Raw genomic sequence first — 18859 nt, forward strand, 5'->3', positions numbered from 1 at the left:
TCGACTATTTTGATTCCTCTAGCCATCTCCTCCTGGATCAAACGCTGAATAGCAGCATAATCTCTGTGGCCTAAGCGACGGTGCCACTGATGCTGACATTGTTCATTGTGTGCACCCAATGTAGCCTTATCACGTTATGCGCTATGTGCAAATTGCACTGATTTCCGTTCTGCCAGCACTTTGTAGGAACGCCGGCCTACCTAACGGGCTTTGTCGGTCCGAACACCGGGAAAAAACACGGCTCCACGGGACCGACGTAGCGCTTAAAGTGTTATAGGAGTTTTTTTTTTCCACAGTTTACATCACTAATATTGAAGGATGGTTCACCATTCATCGGTACTCGAACCATTTTGCCGTCTTGTAAAGTCAGTAGAAATTCATGCTCAAAACGACTCGCAGCGTTGCATTCAGTGTCTTTTTCAAGCGTACCATCCTTGCAAGGTTCTAGTGTTTTTAGCCACTTTGTTGTGGCTCCAGTTGTTGTATTTAGTAACATCTGTAAACACTTTAGGTTTTATACTATCGCATGCAGATGAATGGAAATTGGGTCTCATTGGGCTGATTGACACAATTCCTCGCAAGTACCATGTTCCATTTATGTTGACGTACATGCCTCCTTCAACATCTCCGATGCAAACATGTTTATCTTTACTTCTATCCGCACAGTACATCTGACTTGTTCGCGTACGTTGCATTACCCGATATTACGATGTTTTTGTATCAATTACATTAAAGTTGGCATCTCGAAGTTTACCAGATGGCTCACCCTCTTCGTCCAAACGGAATCCAATCACGGTTCCATTTATATCAACAAGTTGATTTTGTCTACTGGTTGCATTCCAAATAGTTGCAGGTTGTACCAGGTCGGTAACGTAATATTACGTAAGTTCGTAATATTCATGTCAGTGGATAACTTCAGAATTGCAATATCGTTTGCGAAAATCGAGTAGTTATATTGTGGATGGATTAAAATTTGAGCCATATCCAACACTTGGGTAGGAGCAGCTGAAAATGAAACCACAATATAAATATTAGACTTGGGTATTTCTGCAACCGTTGTGTACGGTTTACCTTGCAGCGGATCAACAGCGATGCTACTATAACCACCGATATCGATCATCACCGTTGTCCGCAAGGCCGGATCGTCCAAGCTAACAACTTTTAGCTGCTTCGGGGAAAAGTAGCTAATTTGCTTATTGATCACGTAAATGCCGGGTTTTCACATTAGTTTGCACGATTCAATACGCGATGTGACGGCAAGCGAGATAAGTACGCGAACGTGTGCACTAGCCCTGTCAGCCACAAAAGCAGAAAGATGTCCTACTCGACCGGGCTTATAAGGACGATAGCGAGTTTTGAACTCGCTCGTCTCCGTGGTTCCGTTCCTCGGTATGATGGTTCCCGCGTTATTCCCATTGCCACTTGTGTGGTGGTCGCCACCAGACTGGTGTTACCGGCACCGAAGTGGGCTAAATACCCGACGTTGTGATCGAGTAACACCGGTCGAGCTGTCTACGCTGGGTTGAAAATGGTACGGGTGGTGTCGATGTAGGCTGTGGTGTCGGTGTTGGCTGTGTCATAGACTCAGGTTGGTTCGGCGTGTAGTAGGGCTTCAAGCTATCGATGAAGATATTCCTTGCTTCTTATAAAAGTCTAGCAGTTCATTATTGTTGAATTCTCCCCCTCCAATGGATCTCACTACCTGTGGCTTGCGACCGAATATGTTTTCCACCCACCGCACAAGTCCTTCAGCTTCTGATTTCTGTTTCAGCAGATAAGTTGTTGTGAACCGCGTGAAATCGTTTATGATGACCATAAAATATTTGTTACCACTTGGTGTGGTGTTCTTCATGGGTCCACAAATGTCTGTGTGATCGATGCCGACTTTCGTTTGATAACAGGTGGAAACGGCAATCGAGCCGACTTTCCTTTCATACAACACTCAGAAATCAAACGCTGACCAAAATCGACTATTTGGATTCCTGTAGCCATCTCCTCCTGGATCGAACGCTGATTAGCAGCATAATCTCTGTGGCCTAAGCGACGGTGCCACTGATGCTGACATTGTTCAGGTTGGTTCGGCGTGTAGTAGGGCTTCAAGCTATCGATGAAGATATTTACCGATTTCCCGTTGATCTGTACCTAAGTCCTTTTTTCGCTACCCCCTAAGACTGCGTAGGGTTCTTGGTATGGTCGTACGGTGAGTAATAGATGGTCCCACGGTGTCGTTACGGACGAAAACATGGGTGCATGTGTTGAACTCAATGAAAAACACACGTGCTTACGCTTGGACGTTCTAGGCAAGAAGAGAGATTTATTTGACACTTCATCAGTGTTGCCAGTAAGTCATATTGTGAGCTCTCAAGTCTGACAGTTCCTGTTCTATTCGACTGTTGCGCGTTGTGGACTGGTCTAACACTCCTCCTCAACGCGGAATGGTCGGATGCCGATCGTTTCCCTCAGTTGTTGCAGTCTTACGGCTTGCAGTGGTTTTGTAAGCAAATCCGCTTCCATTTTTTCGGTTGGGCAATATTTGCTGTTCCACACGTACGCACCATAAACGTGAACGATCTTGCATCATTTTCATGAACTAGCTTTACTCGATGAATACCGTTTGGTTTCCGCTGATTTTTCGGCATTCCTCCTCCATTCTTGCGAGCCAAGAATTCTTTACAATGTTGCTTCTTATGCCCGGGTTGATGGCAAAAGAAACATACCATGTGTCTGGCCTCGCCTTTTAGGACACGCTCTTCCTGAGCAATGTTGCCGTACAGCTTTTCACTTTCATCGATCAATTTTGCTCGAACTAAAGCGATCGTCAGCTCCGTGTCAGATCGGCATTCCAGAGCAGTTGTTAGAGAGTCAAACGCTTTATGTAGGCTCCTCAGGATCATCGCCACTTGCATGTATTCCGATAGCCTCTCACCGGCATCTTCTAGCCGAGAATACAGCTCCTCCATGGCGTAGAGAAACTCCTCCATGCTTTCACCTTCCCGGTAAGTTGTGCTGCAAATTTCTTTAAGCAGCGAAACCTTACCGGTCAGGGTTGCCTTTGAGTGACGCGCTTTTAGCGCATCCCAAGTTTCTTTCGCTGTAGCCTTGGTGATGATGAGGTTATGTTGGCTATCCTCCACCAACAGCGCAATCGTGGCACGTGCTTTTGAATCCCCTTCCGTCCAAGCCGGAGTCACCGGGTTAGGGGCACTACCCTCCACAAAACACCACGTACCTTCTCTCATCAGCAGCATCTGCACCTTAAACGCCCACGCACGGTAGTTTTTACCGTTTAGCCGCATCATGCTAATCTTGGTCAAATCCATTTTTTTTTAGATATCCACGAATTCATACTTTCGCAAAAGCGCTGGGCACATAACCTGTTGAACTCAATGAAAAACACACGTGCTTACGCTTGGACGTTCTAGGCAAGAAGAGAGATTTATTTGACACTTCATCAGTGTTGCCAGCAATTCATATTGTGAGCTCTCAAGTCTGACAGTTCCTGTTCTATTCGACTGTTGCGCGTTGTGGACTGGTCTAACACTCCTCCTCAACGCGGAATGGTCGGATGCCGATCGTTTCCCTCAGTTGTTGCAGTCTTACGGCTTGCAGTGGTTTTGTAACCAAATCCGCTTCCATATTTTCGGTTGGGCAATATTTGCTGTTCCACACGTACGCACCATAAACGTGAACGATCTTTTCACGAACTAGCTTTACTCGATGATTACCGTTTGGTTTCCGCTGATTTTCCGGCATTCCTCCTCCATTCTTGCGAGCCAAGAATTCCTTACAATGTTGCTTCTTATGCCCGTGCTAATGGCAAAAGAAACATACCATGTGACTGGCCTCGCTTTTTAGGACACGCTCTTCCTGAGCATTGTTGCCGTACAGCTTTTCACTTTCATCGATCAATTTTGCTCGAACTAAAGCGATCGTCAGCTCCGTGTCAGATCGGCTTTCCAGAGCAGTTGTTAGAGAGTCAAACGCTTTCGGTAGGCTCCTCAGGATCATCGCCACTTGCATGTATTCCGACAGCCTCTCACCGGCATCTTCTAGCCGAGAATACAGCTCCTCCATGGCGTACAGAAACGCCTTCATGCTTTCACCTTCCCGGTAGTTTGTGCTGCAAATTTCTTTAAGCAGCGAAACCTTACCGGTCAGGGTTGCCTTTGAGTGACGCGCTTTTAGCGCATCCCAAGTTTCTTTCGCTGTAGCCTTGGTGATGATGAGGTTATGTTGGCTATCCTCCACCAACAGCGCAATCGTGGCACGTGCTTTTGAATCCCCTTCCGTCCAAGCCGGAGTCACCGGGTTAGGGGCACTACCCTCCACAAAACACCACGTACCTTCTCTCATCAGCAGCATCTGCACCTTAAACGCCCACGCACGGTAGTTTTTACCGTTTAGCCGCATCATGCTGATCTTGGCAAAATTCATTTTTTTTTAGATATCCACGAATTCATACTTTCGCAAAAGCGCTGGGCACATAACCTGTTGAACTCAATGAAAAACACACGTGCTTACGCTTGGACGTTCTAGGCAAGAAGAGAGATTTATTTGACACTTCATCAGTGTTGCCAGCAATTCATATTGTGAGCTCTCAAGTCTGACAGCTCCTGTTCTATTCGACTGTTGCGCGTTGTGGACTGGTCTAACAGCATGTCCGTAAGTCTGCGTGGACGAAGGTGGCTTTGTTGGTGTGCCATGCAGTTGTTGGTGGCCTGATGTTTGCCATTGCCTTCCTCAGTTCTACGGTGAATTCCGTGGTGTCCCTTGGTGTAATTTGTCGGTTGCCGTGGAAGAATTCTGCAGGTATACGGAGTGTGGTGCCATACACAAGCTCCGCTTGCAAGGCCTTTATGTTGGCTTTGTATGCCTTTCGTAGTGTATGCCAGCAGGATGATGGGAAGATGATCCGTCCAGTAGGTGGCGTCCTTGGAGCAGATGGCTGCCTTTAGCGTTCGATGCCACCGTTCGATTAGCCCGTTGGCTTGCGGGTGGTATGCCGTTCTGCGGAGGTGTTTGATGCCGAGTATCTGGGTGAGCTCCACGAACAGTGTCGACTCTCCCTGGTCCGTGGTGATGAATGCCGGCACTCCGAAGTGGGCTATCCATCCCCTGAGTAAGGTCTAGTACGGTATCTGTATGGCTGGTGACGGGTGAAGTGGTCGATAACGGTGATACTGTAGCGAGACCCGTTGCTTACTGGCAGTGGGCCAACGATGTCGACGTTAATGTGCGCGAACGTGGCTTCCGGGGACGGGTAGCGTATGAGTGGGCTGTGTGTATGCCGATGCACTATTACTGTTTTGCAGGTCAAGCAGCTTTGCACGAAGTCCATGGTATTTCGGTGTATGTCCTGTTCTCTCATTAGTTTCACAGTGGTCCTTGTGCCGGGGTGGCACATGTCGTGGACAGCGTGAAGCAGTTGTTGCCGGAAAGTCTTTGTCACATACGGTCGTATGACACCGGTTGGGCAATCGCAGTAGAGTGCTATGATGCTGCCAAGAATTATTACTTTCTGAAGAGTCAGGTCCGTCCTGAATTTTACGCTGATGATATCGGCGAGTTCAGGATCGCGGGACCGATCTTCGGCCAGTTTGAGAGGGCCTTGTTCCTCTAGGGTGTGCGGGATGAAACGCCTGTAGAAGTTGATCATCGCCAGGAATTTCTTAAGGTTCATGACGGTGTTTGGTCTCGGAGACGTTTGGATGGCCTCAACTATTTCCGGGAGTCGCTGGATCCCATAGGTTGTGACGCGGTGCCTCAGGAAGGAAATTTCCGGTTTGGAGAAATCGCACTTGACCACGTTGATGGTCAATTTGTGCGCCGTGAGTGATCATCTATGTACGGGAACACGAAATCCAGCCCCCGTAGCGCATCGTGGATCAGCCGTTGAAAGGTTTGGGCAGCGTTTCGGAGTTCGAACGACATGGTACGCCTTGTGGAGATCTGCCTTTGAGAAGATGTTTTTTCCCCGTAGCTGCATTGGGTATGGCAACGGATATAGGTCTGGGACGGTTTTCGCGTTTAGTGCCCTGTAGTCTCCACAAGGGAGCCAAGTGACGTCCGTTTTCCTCTTCATGTGAAGTGGGCTGGACCAGCTGCTGTTGGACAATCGGTACACTCCTACCAGCGATTTGTAGTCGGCCCGAGCTGGCGTATTTTTCTGGGTTGGTTTGGTGGTGCGTCACTTCAGACGGGAGAGATGTTCTGGGGTCACTTACCATTGCTAGTTGTGGAAACTCGTTGAGCAGCTGGGTTATTGGCGATATTGCGTCGCAGATCTTAAGCGTTAGTTTGGGCCATTGAGCTGTTCGACACTTTGGTGTTTTTTAGTTCCAATCTTACTTTCCAAAATACCCCAGGCTCAACAGTCCAAGGGATTGGCATCTTGGTTGGTGGCCATTGTGCGGTAGAAATGAAGCGAGGAACCTCATTTCGTAACCATTCTTGGGTGGTTCGCTCCAAAATATTTTCACGATAGATTTGCGCATTTATTTTGACCCGACTGTCGATGAATACGAGCGGTGAGCGACCATCGCCGGTTATAACGGCCCACACCATCACCATGGTCGGCTTTTGAGTTCTAGTGGCCAACCGAAGTTGCAAATTTTCAGCTGACCTCTCTGGCAAGTAAACACGATCGTTTTGTTTGTTCACAAACTGCTGGATAACAAATGGTTTCTCATCAGAGATAACCAAATTCGGTAATTCCCCACTTTCGGCTAAGCGTAGCAACTCTTTGGCTTTTGTGATTAACTTTTTTTTTTGCATCGGTAAGATCTTGTACTTTTCAAATTTTAAAGCCTCTAGTCCAAGCTCATTTTTCAATATTTGCTGAACGGCATATTGCGATATGTTAAGCTCACGAACCACTTATCGGCCACTGCAACGCGGATTTCGTTCAAGCCACTTCATCACTTTTCGAACCATATCTGGCGATGTTTTGTTGCTGTTTTTTTTCGTCCACTTCCTTGACGCCAGGCTACGCTGCCAGTATCACGGTAACGAGCAATGGTACGAGACACAAAAGATTAATTAACATTTAAATGCTGGAGAGCTCTAACTGGTTTTCCAGCCAAATATAAAGCAATTACGCTCAATTTACGCTCACGCTTGAATGATGGTTATGATGATTTCCACGATGCTCCCGTTGACACCCAGATGGTGCTGGTGGTCACCACACTCTTCAATAGTTTCCTTGTCTACAGCAACCCAAATATATACGACGAAAGATCCAGTCCACGGCAACTGCTGCTGCATTCAGTCCCTACGCGAGATACGCTTGCCATCTGATCGTACTTGGCACTGGAAATCGATTTCGTAATACTTTCAGTCCAATAAAACCGACCATCAACACCATCTTTATCAATAATGTATATTCCATTTGTGGCCAGGACTTCATGACCGTTGAACGCTTGATCACCTTTTACGGAAAAACGCTTGAACCTCACTTTTTTTTGACATTCCAGAGTCAAGACGGTTCGCATCGTTGCATTCAGTGTCTATTTCAATCGCACCGTCTTTGCATGGCTTTAGTTCCTTCAGCCACTTTGTCGTGCTAGTGTAGCGCAAAATCCATTTGCAATACTTGGTACTTGGTACTTTGCAATACTGGTATCCGTAGATACCGTCGGTTTGGAACTGTCGCAAAGACTGATATTTTCGTCGGTATTGTCAGTGACTTGCTCCTCGTGTGAACTACGGCATCACGATCGGTCTTGTTGGACTGAATGACACTTGTCCACGCTTGAAAAACATCCCACCTTCGCTGTCTCCGTTGCAAGCACTGACATTGTCTTTTCCACCAGCACAGTACATTTTAGTTGCTGCTTTAGTAGTTTCCCTACGTTAGACTATACGTTCCAAACCAAATCCAATCACGGTTCCTTGTGATCCAATAATTTGACTTTCATCAATATCCGCATTCCTAATAGTTACTGGTCGTACGAAGTTTGTTATGTTTAAATCAGATTGTAACTTTAGAATTGCAATATCGTTTGCGAAAGTCGAGTAGTTATATTGTGGATGGACAATCATTTTCGCCAAATTAAACTCTTGTTGGCCCTTAGTGTTGTGCATCTCTTTATTTACGGTCACCGAACACAGGTAAATCATTTTCACTTCTAACACTATCACCGTTAACAACACAATGAGCACCTGAAACAGCTATGAGATGACAAATTTGTGTGTTCCTGAAAATTTTAAAAATATGATCACTAGGGAGGATTGTGTTGTTGTCAACGAAAGTCCCCACAAAGACCAGTTCCGATGAGCATCAAGGCATGCCATTTCCCTGGTTGGGCTTCGACACCGTTATGAATGAGCGAAGCAATACCGTCATGAATTTGAACAATATCAATACACTCACATAGTAACAGGACGAGAAATAAAACATGGCTCAAAGAAACAGCCGTCCTTCGAATTTCACAATTTCTCCACGATGGTATTTTAAAACGTGACATTTTGTTCCAACGTCCGCACTCTTCACTAGCACCAAGAACAGATCTGCACAAGTTGAAATCAAACACACAACTAATGCTGCCTTGACCTTGAGCGGTTAAGGAACCCACCACCCTTGCCAGCTAGCTAATCGAAGTAGAATGCCTGTTGGTAAAACTAGTTTTAACGAACGATTTGTTGCTTCTTTTTGTGTATTTTTTTCTATCGACTTTATGGCGTTAACATATTCGGCTCTCTCCAAAATTTGCATTTCCCCAAAAATAGCATACCTAAAACAAAAAAAGACAAATTCCTTTATCTGATCCATGAGATTGATTCAATGCAATGTTTAGATATTAAGTTGTTCTTGATTTAAATGTCGTTTTAGGAGTGAGTACAAAGTGAAAATCAATGCGATATGAAAGTTGTATGCAAAGGGTTCATTTTAACATATAAATGGAAGCATAGAATTAGAAGCTTTACAGAAATGTACCAATAGAAGTGAAAAAGTTTGTATATTCAACCTTAAATGTGAAACCTTAAACCTTAAAATAAAATGTATTAGAAACTTACATCCGAACTATTAAACTTATAAAAAATATTTGTTCTATGATTATTGGAGGGTATTTGGATAGCTTGGTTTGAGTTTCCGTAAAGCATAAACATTTCAAGCCTGCGTTAAATCTTGTACCGATATTGTATTGTATAATAAAAAAAAATCTACATTTTTCGACACTCAAAATGACAACAGCTATCGTGTGACTCTACTATTATTTTTTGCGGCTTTATGTATTGGCTTTTTGCTTTTCATGTGATGTTTTTTTTATGCCAGGTCATCCAACTGATGTTTAGAAAATAAGTGTCGAGAAAACGCGGAGCGATAAAGACGTGGCCACACAAATGAAATAAATAAAAAATACTTTTAAGTTGATAATAATCAACTTGATATAATTTGTTTTTAAAATGCATCGATTCGATTAAATGACACCAATTAGAGCATAAATAGTATTTTCGGTAAAAGAGTAAATGAGGCCCCGGCCTCCGTTTTTTCGGTCGGGGCTACACTTCTTGGGATACATCCATTCGTTAATTTCGACCTACAAGTATTTGCGTCGTTATGTGAACTGTTAATACTCGGCTAGGCAATCAACATCAGAAATTGAAATCAGAATCGTACCAGTTGATATTATCATCATGGTATATCAGCGTGACCGAAATACACAACTAGTGAGTAAATTAATATTGAATAAAGTAAAATTAAATATAATTTCCTATTGATCTTTGTTGAATTTTTCCTTTACTTGTAAATTTGCTGTATATGTGAATACACTATTCTTAACTTATTTCGGAAATCCAAATTCGCAAAGGACGTCTACATTTTTGCTTAGTGAATAACATTATTTTTAATTTGATATTATTGCATTCTCTTAATTGTTTGCGTTGTGTAAGAAAGTTAATGATATTTATTACGTTTATTGTTCTATAACTTTTTTTTTCTACTTCCATTCACGGTCGATTGTTCCTAATTAACCTTCATTTGGAAAACAATTGCATGAAGCTTAACTAATCTATGCATTTTTTGCCAGATACAATCCTTACATAAAGAACGTCTTATTACAGCAATTTATTTCGAAAAAAAACCCTTCCTAACCATTGGCCTTGTGGGCACGATAAGGGTTTTTAAGTAACCCTCTTCTTAAACGGACTATGGGTTTTGCTTTTGGTTCTCGCCCTTTTCCCCAACCGCGGCCAACCGATCCTGGTAAGTGGAGAATGGTACGAGTGGCTCTCGACGTAAAATAATTGACGGTTCCCTTGCACACGCGGCCCGGCCGAGGCTAGCGGCAGGCAAGCGTGCCCGGATAATGAAGCGGCCTTATTAAGTATCCTGTCCGGAATTTGTGCTAGTCTCCCCCGTTTCGGCGATCCGCCCCGATCCTCGGCTGTTTCGCCCTCCGCGCTGGCAGGAGCGTGGAAATATTTCCTAAAACTTTTCCTCACCGGCCCGAGAACCGCCCGCGAGAAGGACCGACCGATGGCGATGGCACTTACCTATGATCCTTCCACTAAAAGCACAATGGCGGCTCATTACGCTGCTTTGCTTTTCCTTCGGCCGGGCCGGCCTTGGAAAGAGTTCGGATACAGTCACCAAAACTGACCGGCCGGAAGATAGGCGCTGCCGATGCTGATAACGATGGTAGTCTATGCTGCTCTTGTGTATGTATTGTAAGCATCCGTCCGGCACCTCGGGAGGGGACAGCATACTTACATGGTCCTCTGGGGAGCAGCGTGGTGTCGGAAATTAGTTAAAAGTTCGCGTCAAAAATTTAAAGTACGTGCTGGAAATTTCCTTCTCCGCACGCGATGGAATGGGTAGGGTCTAAAATTAGTATAGCTTCTGGAATGTTAGGGCTGTTCTCTAGGCATCGTGTCCGCAGAATTACGTTCAAAATTTCGACACAAACCTATCCAAATGAGGTCAACAAATAATAGTAAAATTATTTGATCATCAAAGCATCTTTTCCGTTTGCTGAAAATCAGCTTTCTGGACGATCGGATGTCCGCTGGATACGAGTATTGAGGCGTATCATGGTTCATTATGCATCCCCTTATTTTTACGACATATTTCCAAAAATACTGTTGATCTTGGAAACTGCCGTGTTAAAGTTGGAGAGACACAATTCTCCATTTGATTAATCCCATTTTGTTGGACGTTTTCTTATTCAAAACTGAGCTTGATGATGTTTCATTTTTACTTTATTTCGCTCAAATAAGCGAACGCCATTTGTCAACGCGTTTTGGTCCGTGTGAGATTATATTCTTTTGCCCATTTTTTTTTCCAGCAGTGGGGAAAACTGGACAGTCTCACGTTTAACGAACGGGACTCGCTCGCGGGGAGCGGAAGGTGCGTCGTCGATTTCATTTCAAAATTTCCATTAATTTACGGTCGGCCCGAACGGGAATGATAAATGTATTTTTGACGTTTTTATTGCCTCATTTTCAGCTGCTCCCGTGTCAAGCTCAATCCGCGCTTGGCGCCCTACAACTTACTCTGGACGATAGCTTCGGTTCGGCTTTATCACCGAAATTCTCGGGTGTCCTATGACCGAAGGAAAAAGGAGGAGAAGTATTTACAGACCACGGGAAGAAAAAGGTGTGAGAGTTGTTCGCAGTTGAATGAGCTATATTATGCAATTATGACAAACGATGTTGGTTGGGAAGGCATTTACGAATTTTTACTTAGTTAAAGAATGATTATGCCAGTTTATTATGATGGTTAACTTTTGTACTCCCTGATAAAATTCATTGATAAAATACATTGATTTCTTAAGAGTTCGTCCAATCGGAGTCCTATCGATGTACATTCAAGTTTAATTGAATATACCGTTTTAATAGTTCATTGTAGTCAAACACAAATACACATAAAATAGCATATCACTGCATTCGTAAATCGATTTTTTAGACATTTAGTGAAAAACTGATTGTTCCAAACATTGATGCTTGAAGATTATAATACAGAGATATTCTAGAGATAAAGGATAGAAGTATCCAAGTGTGTATAAGTAAACCGACCAAACCACCTGCAATGCAATAAGATGCATCACTTAATGCCCTTAAAGCCAAAAACATTCTTTTATGTTTTGAATAAAAGTGTTTTTCATTTAGATTTTGCAAAATTATTAAAACATAGCGATAGTGGTTTTGAAAAATACAAAAATAATTAAAAATTAATTTTAAATTACAAATGACAACACTCATTTCAATTGAAATCCCAATTTTATACAATTTCGTTGACATTTTATCGATTGATTATTGCACAGGAGCTCTCAGTCGCCGTACATGCCTCAACATTATTCTCAGCCACCATTGGCCGCTAACCCCGTCTATCTTGATTGAGCGAAACCGGAACGGCATAAGGCAAACTCCGGTTGTGGTTTGCGTTGTGCCACTTGACAAATGTAAATCATTTTATATTCCCATAATTGGTACAATGGTGTTGATGCGAGTGCCATATGGTTTTGAGGTGGGCCAGTGGACGTGGTATGTGGGCTTGTGTGTGTGTGTGTGTGTGTCGATGCCGGCTTTGGAAAATGGCCGCCTGTTAACCATTTTGTGTGCGAATCGCGTTAGTCATGAGTGCTTCACCTTGGCAGCTGTTACCCCGCATTTTCCGATATTCAGCGAACCACCACCCCCCCGGGTGGAGAATGGAGTACGCCAGCTGGAGCAAAACTTTTACACCTGTATCCCGGGAGAGCGATGACACCGTACTGCAAAACTATAGCCGGCCTAGTCCGGGACGCTAATAAATATATAGATGCTTGTTGTGCCGGCCGTTTGCATCAAAGGGGGTTCGGGAAGGGTCGGATGTATGCTTGGCGCACAAAAGAGGCCATAATTTAATCCATGGTCCATTAAAGAAATAAATTAATTTATGTTGCACAATCTCGATGACGATTGCGTCGTTTCGCTGCAGCCGGCGCCGAGGATTTGCAAACCGATATGAACCTCCTTCCGGAGGAAGCGGAGGAAAGGCCTGGTGGACGCCGACGAGCGCCGTGTGGCAAATTGCAATCCTATCGCTGATCCCGGCGTGTCATCAATTCTTACCACGTGGTTTAGCGGCAACTTGATCCCGGCAACCGTGCAATTGGCAGACGGACAGCTCAAGGCTTTGCTGTCGGCTGTGGCTCGGTTCGGTTGTGGCCGTCCGCGTTGGAGTCACTCCTTGAGCACTCACACACACACACACACATGGGCATTCACGCCGACCAGGCTCGTGCAGTCGGTTCGCGAGTTTCGATAAGAAGTGCACGATTGCGGTTTACCGGAAGACAGACTTTCGACCGACCCGGCGTGTGTGTGTGTGTGTCGTGCTGCTGCTGGTGGTGATTGTGGTCATTTATCATTTGAACCACCAGCAGTGTGGCTTACGGCTCGGCTGGCCCACTTGTGTGACACCTGTGCGGGAAAATCCCGGCGACCCGGCGATCCTTTTCCGATCCAGCGGAAGGATAGTGACAGCTAATGCTTACCACCGGCCTGATCGCCTCTCGGGGAGGGTGGATCAATTGAAAGACATTCGGTCAGGATTAACATGCCGGCGTCACCGGTGTTAGGAAAAACAGATGTCTACTGGGCGGCCGCGAGTGGCTGGGGGGAGGAAGTAATTGAAATTGCACGGCGATGCGGTTTGATGTTTCGTTCGGTTTTGGTGCGGTGCGTTCGATGCAAGCAGAAGGAATCAGATATCCTGCAGCGATCAAATGAGCCACGCGGAGCTTAATTGGGTACGGCTTTAAGGAAGGGTGTGGCGGACGGTACAACTCGATGCGTTAATAGCTTGTTTTCAAATCTTAAGCTCTCCATTAGAGATGTGGTCTTTTGGGAAGACCACGGGAAGGAAGGATGCAGGTTGCCGTTAAAGTGACAACTGGGTCGCTTCATGCTGTCATAATACAATTCATTAATTTGTTGGATTGTTCCTATTGATGCTGAAGGAATGTAGCTCTTACTTAGCTTGCATGAATTGATTGATAATGTTTACACTAAAGCTATCACCCAGTGGGACATATTGCATCTCTTTTAATTGAATGTGGCCAGTCTTTAAGGAGCTTCACTGAAGCTATTCCGTTGTGAAGCTTTGCTTTATGACTGGTCTAAACTTGTTTCACCGAATTTTAGCAGTAGGGTAGTATTTTACGTCAACCTTAAACAACTTATATAATGTTTAAATATTATATATTTGTGATGATGGGATTGATGTAGAGCAAACATCATTTCGAAAGAAAAAACCATCAGCATCAGATGTTGTTTCTTTTAACCGGCTGGGTATTTAAACCAAAGAGCAAATACCTAGTAAGCCTTAGGGGACGCATGGACGAAGACGCTATAGAAGAAAAACTTGCCAGTTGGTATTCCAGCGAATTAAACTTCCTACGTTAAATTATAATAACACCATTGCCACATTTAAAGTGCTTCCATTCCACGAATAAGACTTGACTTTTAGTGAAATTGAGTAAATTTCATTGAAATTAGGGAGACTTCAGACAAATGCGGACTGAACAGCTGTGAAATCCTATTCTTTACGGTTAATTGACTTTAATGTGTTGGAAAGGGTGATATTGAAACATCGAAAAAAGTATAAATTTTAAAGTTCAAAAGGAAAAATAGTGAATTAGAATGAAAAAATCTGTTATATCGTGGATACAAGCTGTCTTTTTTACGATGGAGACGCCTAGTACCTTTGAGAGTTTGCATAAGGGTTTATTTAGGATTTATATAATTTTCGAATCAGAGCCGCAAATAATCTGTACTCTTTTCTATAGTTTTGGAACTAATTTCGCAGCCATAAACTGCGCATTTTGTAGTGCAACGTCTTGAGGTCAATCGTCACGTTATCGGTAACGCGTAACGGGGTGTAAATTAACCATGTTTAAAAATAAGAAGATTATGATGATTGATTCTATCTAAGCATAAATGTGTGCTTTTGATTCAAAATACAACATCAAAGAACATGTAATGATAGTTTTTCTTTTTATGTTATTTGAATTAAAACACATCGGGATTGAATAGCAAGTGTACTTATTTAAATGATGACCAAACTTTTTAGCACAAACAAAGATACGTAAATTGTTTTGTTATGTTTTTGTATTTCATAAATTTTCGATAGTCTCGCTTCAATGATTAGGTTAAAAAAAGGTTACGTTTGAAGAGTGATTACTATTCCACAGTTTTAAACATCGTGAGAATTTTCATAAAATACCCTACATAATACATTTTCTCTATTTTTCAGATAGTTTGTAGTTTATGGCAGCAAAATGTGTACAATTTTTAGTTGATTTTGCTTGGTCAGCCACATGTGTTGTGTATCTTATCCCCAATTGTGAACGTTTTATATTACCAATTCTTTCAACATTCGTTGACGAACGCATTTAGATATTTGCTTGATTGCTACAAGTTTAAATACATATAATATTGCTCCAAAATTCAGGTGCAATTTACCTTACCAGCGTACATCGCCATCCCTTCGCCAACCTATCGTTCCCGTGATTATTGTGTGTAAAATGAAATGCACAAATGTTTCCTTTTTCGGAACAATTTTTACTCGTCCCATAAACAGGACATCTGTTGAATCTCTTAAAATACCCGTCACAGAATCTTTTCGCAAAACAAACGTCGTGTGGTATCTCAATTTCAAACAATTACACCGGTTCGAGACCGTACTTCGTGTGAAGCTGATACATCTCGTAGATCATCGCTGCCAGCTCCCGATTAAGTGGTTCCCCGCCGCGGACCCAGGCGTCCGCCATCGCTTCCTCCTCGGAGAGCATCGGCTCGGTGAAGGACATCTCCATCGGTTCGTGCAGCACCATCAGGAACGAGGTTGCAATATTGAAACCGTACGAGTAGTATTCCGCCAGCTCTCGGTGGAACGATTCGTAGCTGAGTATCGCATCGGTTTGAAGAAGGGATGGAAAACAAAATTGGAAAATAAAGCATCTTAAGGCATCAACGAGCAGTCGGGCTGTAAACGCACCTGAAGTACGGAGGCAGTTCGACCGGATCCTTCACGCCGACAATGCGGGCCACCGTTTGGGCCAGCTCCTGGTGGTAGGTTTGGAAAATGGTCTCGAAATGGTCCTTCCGCACGTCGTACCCGGTCGAGTTGGCCAGGAAGGAGGTGTAATCGATCATCGGCGATGCGTAACGCAGGGTTTGAAAGTCAAACATCATCACTTGGGTGGGTCTGGCGGGATCCTGCAAGCGGCGGAAAGCGAAACGAAACGATTGGCGTGCCGGTTAGTTTGGGGATTCGGTCGGTTCCGTTCCGATTGTGCGCCCGGGCCCGGGACCGTTGTTTACCTTGGCATCTTCATAGCGGAACGCCATGTTGTTGCGCAGGTAATCACCATGGCAAATGACGGCGAGCGGTTCCTTCGGCGGTACCTTACGCTTCGAATGCTCCCAGCCGTCGGCGACGAGGAGGGCCAGCTTTTCCAGGTACTCCTCCGGTACCAGCTCCCGGAATTGGCTTTCCTTCAGCGATTTGATCGCACGCTTCGTTGTAACGGACATCATTGCTGCCCACGTGGCATCACAGTCGGCCGCGTAACGAGATTCCTTAAATTTTGTAACGATTTCGTTAAACTGCTCACGGCGGGTCTCCTTCATCCCATAGCATTCGCCGTGGAATCGTCCAAGTTCCTTCACTGCGGTTTCGTGGGGGGAAATGAAAAAGGTTCCATCGGTTTCAGCAAACGCCCGGCAACAACAAAACAACCATTATTCGCAATTATAATCCAACGAGCGAGCTGTGCACCGTAACAAACCTGCCAGCAAAATGTAATCCAGCGGAAGGTTGACAACCATTGGTGCCATTTGCCAACCAGCGTAGGTAAAATCGCTCATTACCATTAATGCTACCGTTGGTTTGCGTTCGCAATGGTAGTACCTGTGGAAAAGAGTATGAAAACGAAAAAAAAAGAGTAAAAATCAACAAGTGGTAAGAAATAATAAATGCTCGGTAAACAATTACTGATGGAGTTTATGTAGGTAGATTTTTTGTGTCGTATTTTCCTTTGCTAATGGCATTACCTTGGGTATAGCTCTGTTTTCGCAAGAGCTGGAATGATTTCCGTGTAAGCGATCATTTCGTTCTCGAAAAGCGTATCGAACTGGCAACTCCGGTACATTTCGTCATTGCACTCCGGGGTAATCTGGCAAAAAAGAATCATTTGTTAGCATATCAGCAGGCAAAGCAGAAGTTTGGTAATTGACGTTCGTTTAGTCTTTGCAAGCTTTAATCCCGACGAGTTTTTATTTACTCCTCTGGCGGTTGTTGGTCATGCCTGACTTTAAAGTTTAACAATATTTATTCCCTTGAAGCTCAGTGTCCCGGTTCATCTTTTAACTTGGGTATAATCACATCAGCCGCACCCAAATGTTGTTTTATCTATTTAAAATGTAGTGTTCTAGCTACTAATTATTTTTCAAGCTAATAATGCACAATATGTTTTCCTGTGAGAATTTTGAAAATTGAGAAACCAATTTGCTTTATATAGTTATACATGTGTAAATTGTGCTAACTGTAAATAATGTCCAACTCACTATCTTCCAGGAACTTTAATATATTTTGATTTTGCAATAATTTCAATTTATGCATTTTATAAACAACCTAAATGGTAATTATTAGAATTAGATAGAAATTGATTTCATGTCTTTCTGACTTTCTTTTGAAATCCCATGTAAATCATGCACAAAGAAATTATATTTCGAAATGAACAGGAAGTTAGTTCAAAACGATGTTTACAGTGATACACAGTACAGTTTTACGGATAAAATATGCGTATTATGCACTTTTTTCAACATGGTATAAGTAAAAGCGATATGAACGACTTTAAATATTAATGTTTAAAAAATGTCCGTCGTAGGATCAAAATAAGCCAAGAAAGTTAGATATAACATGCGGAAAAGTTTAAAACATATTGTTGGAGTGAGACTGTTAGAACTTTTTAGATCATTAGAATCATATTTAAAATACATATTTCAATTTGGTCGAAAGCCACTCGAAATCATGCCAACAGCTTTATCTTTCTAACTGAAAGACACAATGCCACAAAGAAAAGTATCATCAAAGGAGTATGATTCCTCCATATCATTAAAACAAACATGTTACTAGCCCATCAAACGCTGATATCGTGTAAGCAAAACGACGTTGTTTGAATTGCACCGGCATTATTTCTTCGTTATCTCAACCGTGTGTGGTGACGCAGCACTTCAAAGATAATAGGGCAGAGCACGCATCTTCACATTGAATGATCGTCACTTGTAGCCCCTGCTTACCTTCACAACCAGATGTAGCGTTTCGGTTTTCGGACCGGTGCTTGGCGGCTCTGCAGAATCCGCGCTCTGCTCCAGCACGACGGTTACCTTGAACGGCATGGTGAGCATAAATCCGCTGGCGACGAGTGGCTTAACCTCCAGCGACTTCAACTGCACCCCGCTCTCCGGCCGGCCGTCGGTGAAGTTGATCACTCCCCGGGCAACCAGATCCGGGATGAGTTCATCGCGCAAGAACACTTCCTTCCGTGTGGTTTCGTTCATATCTAGTTGCTGGACGAAATGGTGTCCAACGATACGAGCAGCTGACTACTGATAAGCGCACACAGGCGCGTGCGGTTCACAAATCACTGATTCTTTCGATCACACACACGCACACCTCGGCGGGAGGAGTGTGCCACCTTCACTAAACAGTAACAATGGGCAATATACAGCTAACAGCAGGCTTCCCGGGGAAGGGGAAACATCAATAAAAAGCTGTTCAAATGAAATCGATTTAGCGCACAGCGCGTCGTACACGACAGAGTCCCCCGAGCGAACAAACTAATCACAATACAAAGCGAGTCGTCGAGGT

At 43.8% G+C, this 18859-nt stretch overlaps 1 protein-coding gene across 1 annotated transcript; it reads right to left on the reverse strand.

The window, feature by feature from the left end:
• Positions 1-15647: 15647 nt before the first annotated feature.
• Positions 15648-18549, reverse strand: LOC131288427 (uncharacterized). Its single transcript, XM_058317559.1, has 6 exons — positions 18289-18549; positions 17041-17162; positions 16776-16897; positions 16309-16655; positions 15983-16203; positions 15648-15888 (listed from the first exon to the last, which is right to left on the reverse strand). Exons 1-6 carry the CDS (start codon positions 18547-18549, stop codon positions 15648-15650), a joined length of 1314 nt encoding a protein of 437 aa, XP_058173542.1.
• Between the last annotated feature and the right edge of the window lie 310 nt (positions 18550-18859).

The sequence above is a fragment of the Anopheles ziemanni genome, chromosome 3, assembly GCF_943734765.1.
Source record: "Anopheles ziemanni chromosome 3, idAnoZiCoDA_A2_x.2, whole genome shotgun sequence".
Classification (NCBI taxonomy): Eukaryota; Metazoa; Arthropoda; class Insecta; order Diptera; family Culicidae; genus Anopheles; species Anopheles ziemanni.

Coding starts and splice junctions, on each gene's coding strand:
- LOC131288427 (XM_058317559.1), bottom strand. CDS start 18,549: ATGAACGAAACCACACGGAAGGAAGTGTTCTTGCGCGATGAACTCATC. Junction 16,898..17,040: donor AAAACAGAGCTATACCCAAG/GTAATGCCATTA, acceptor TCTTTTCCACAG/GTACTACCATTGCGAACGCA. Junction 16,204..16,308: donor TCCGCTATGAAGATGCCAAG/GTAAACAACGGT, acceptor CGCCGCTTGCAG/GATCCCGCCAGACCCACCCA.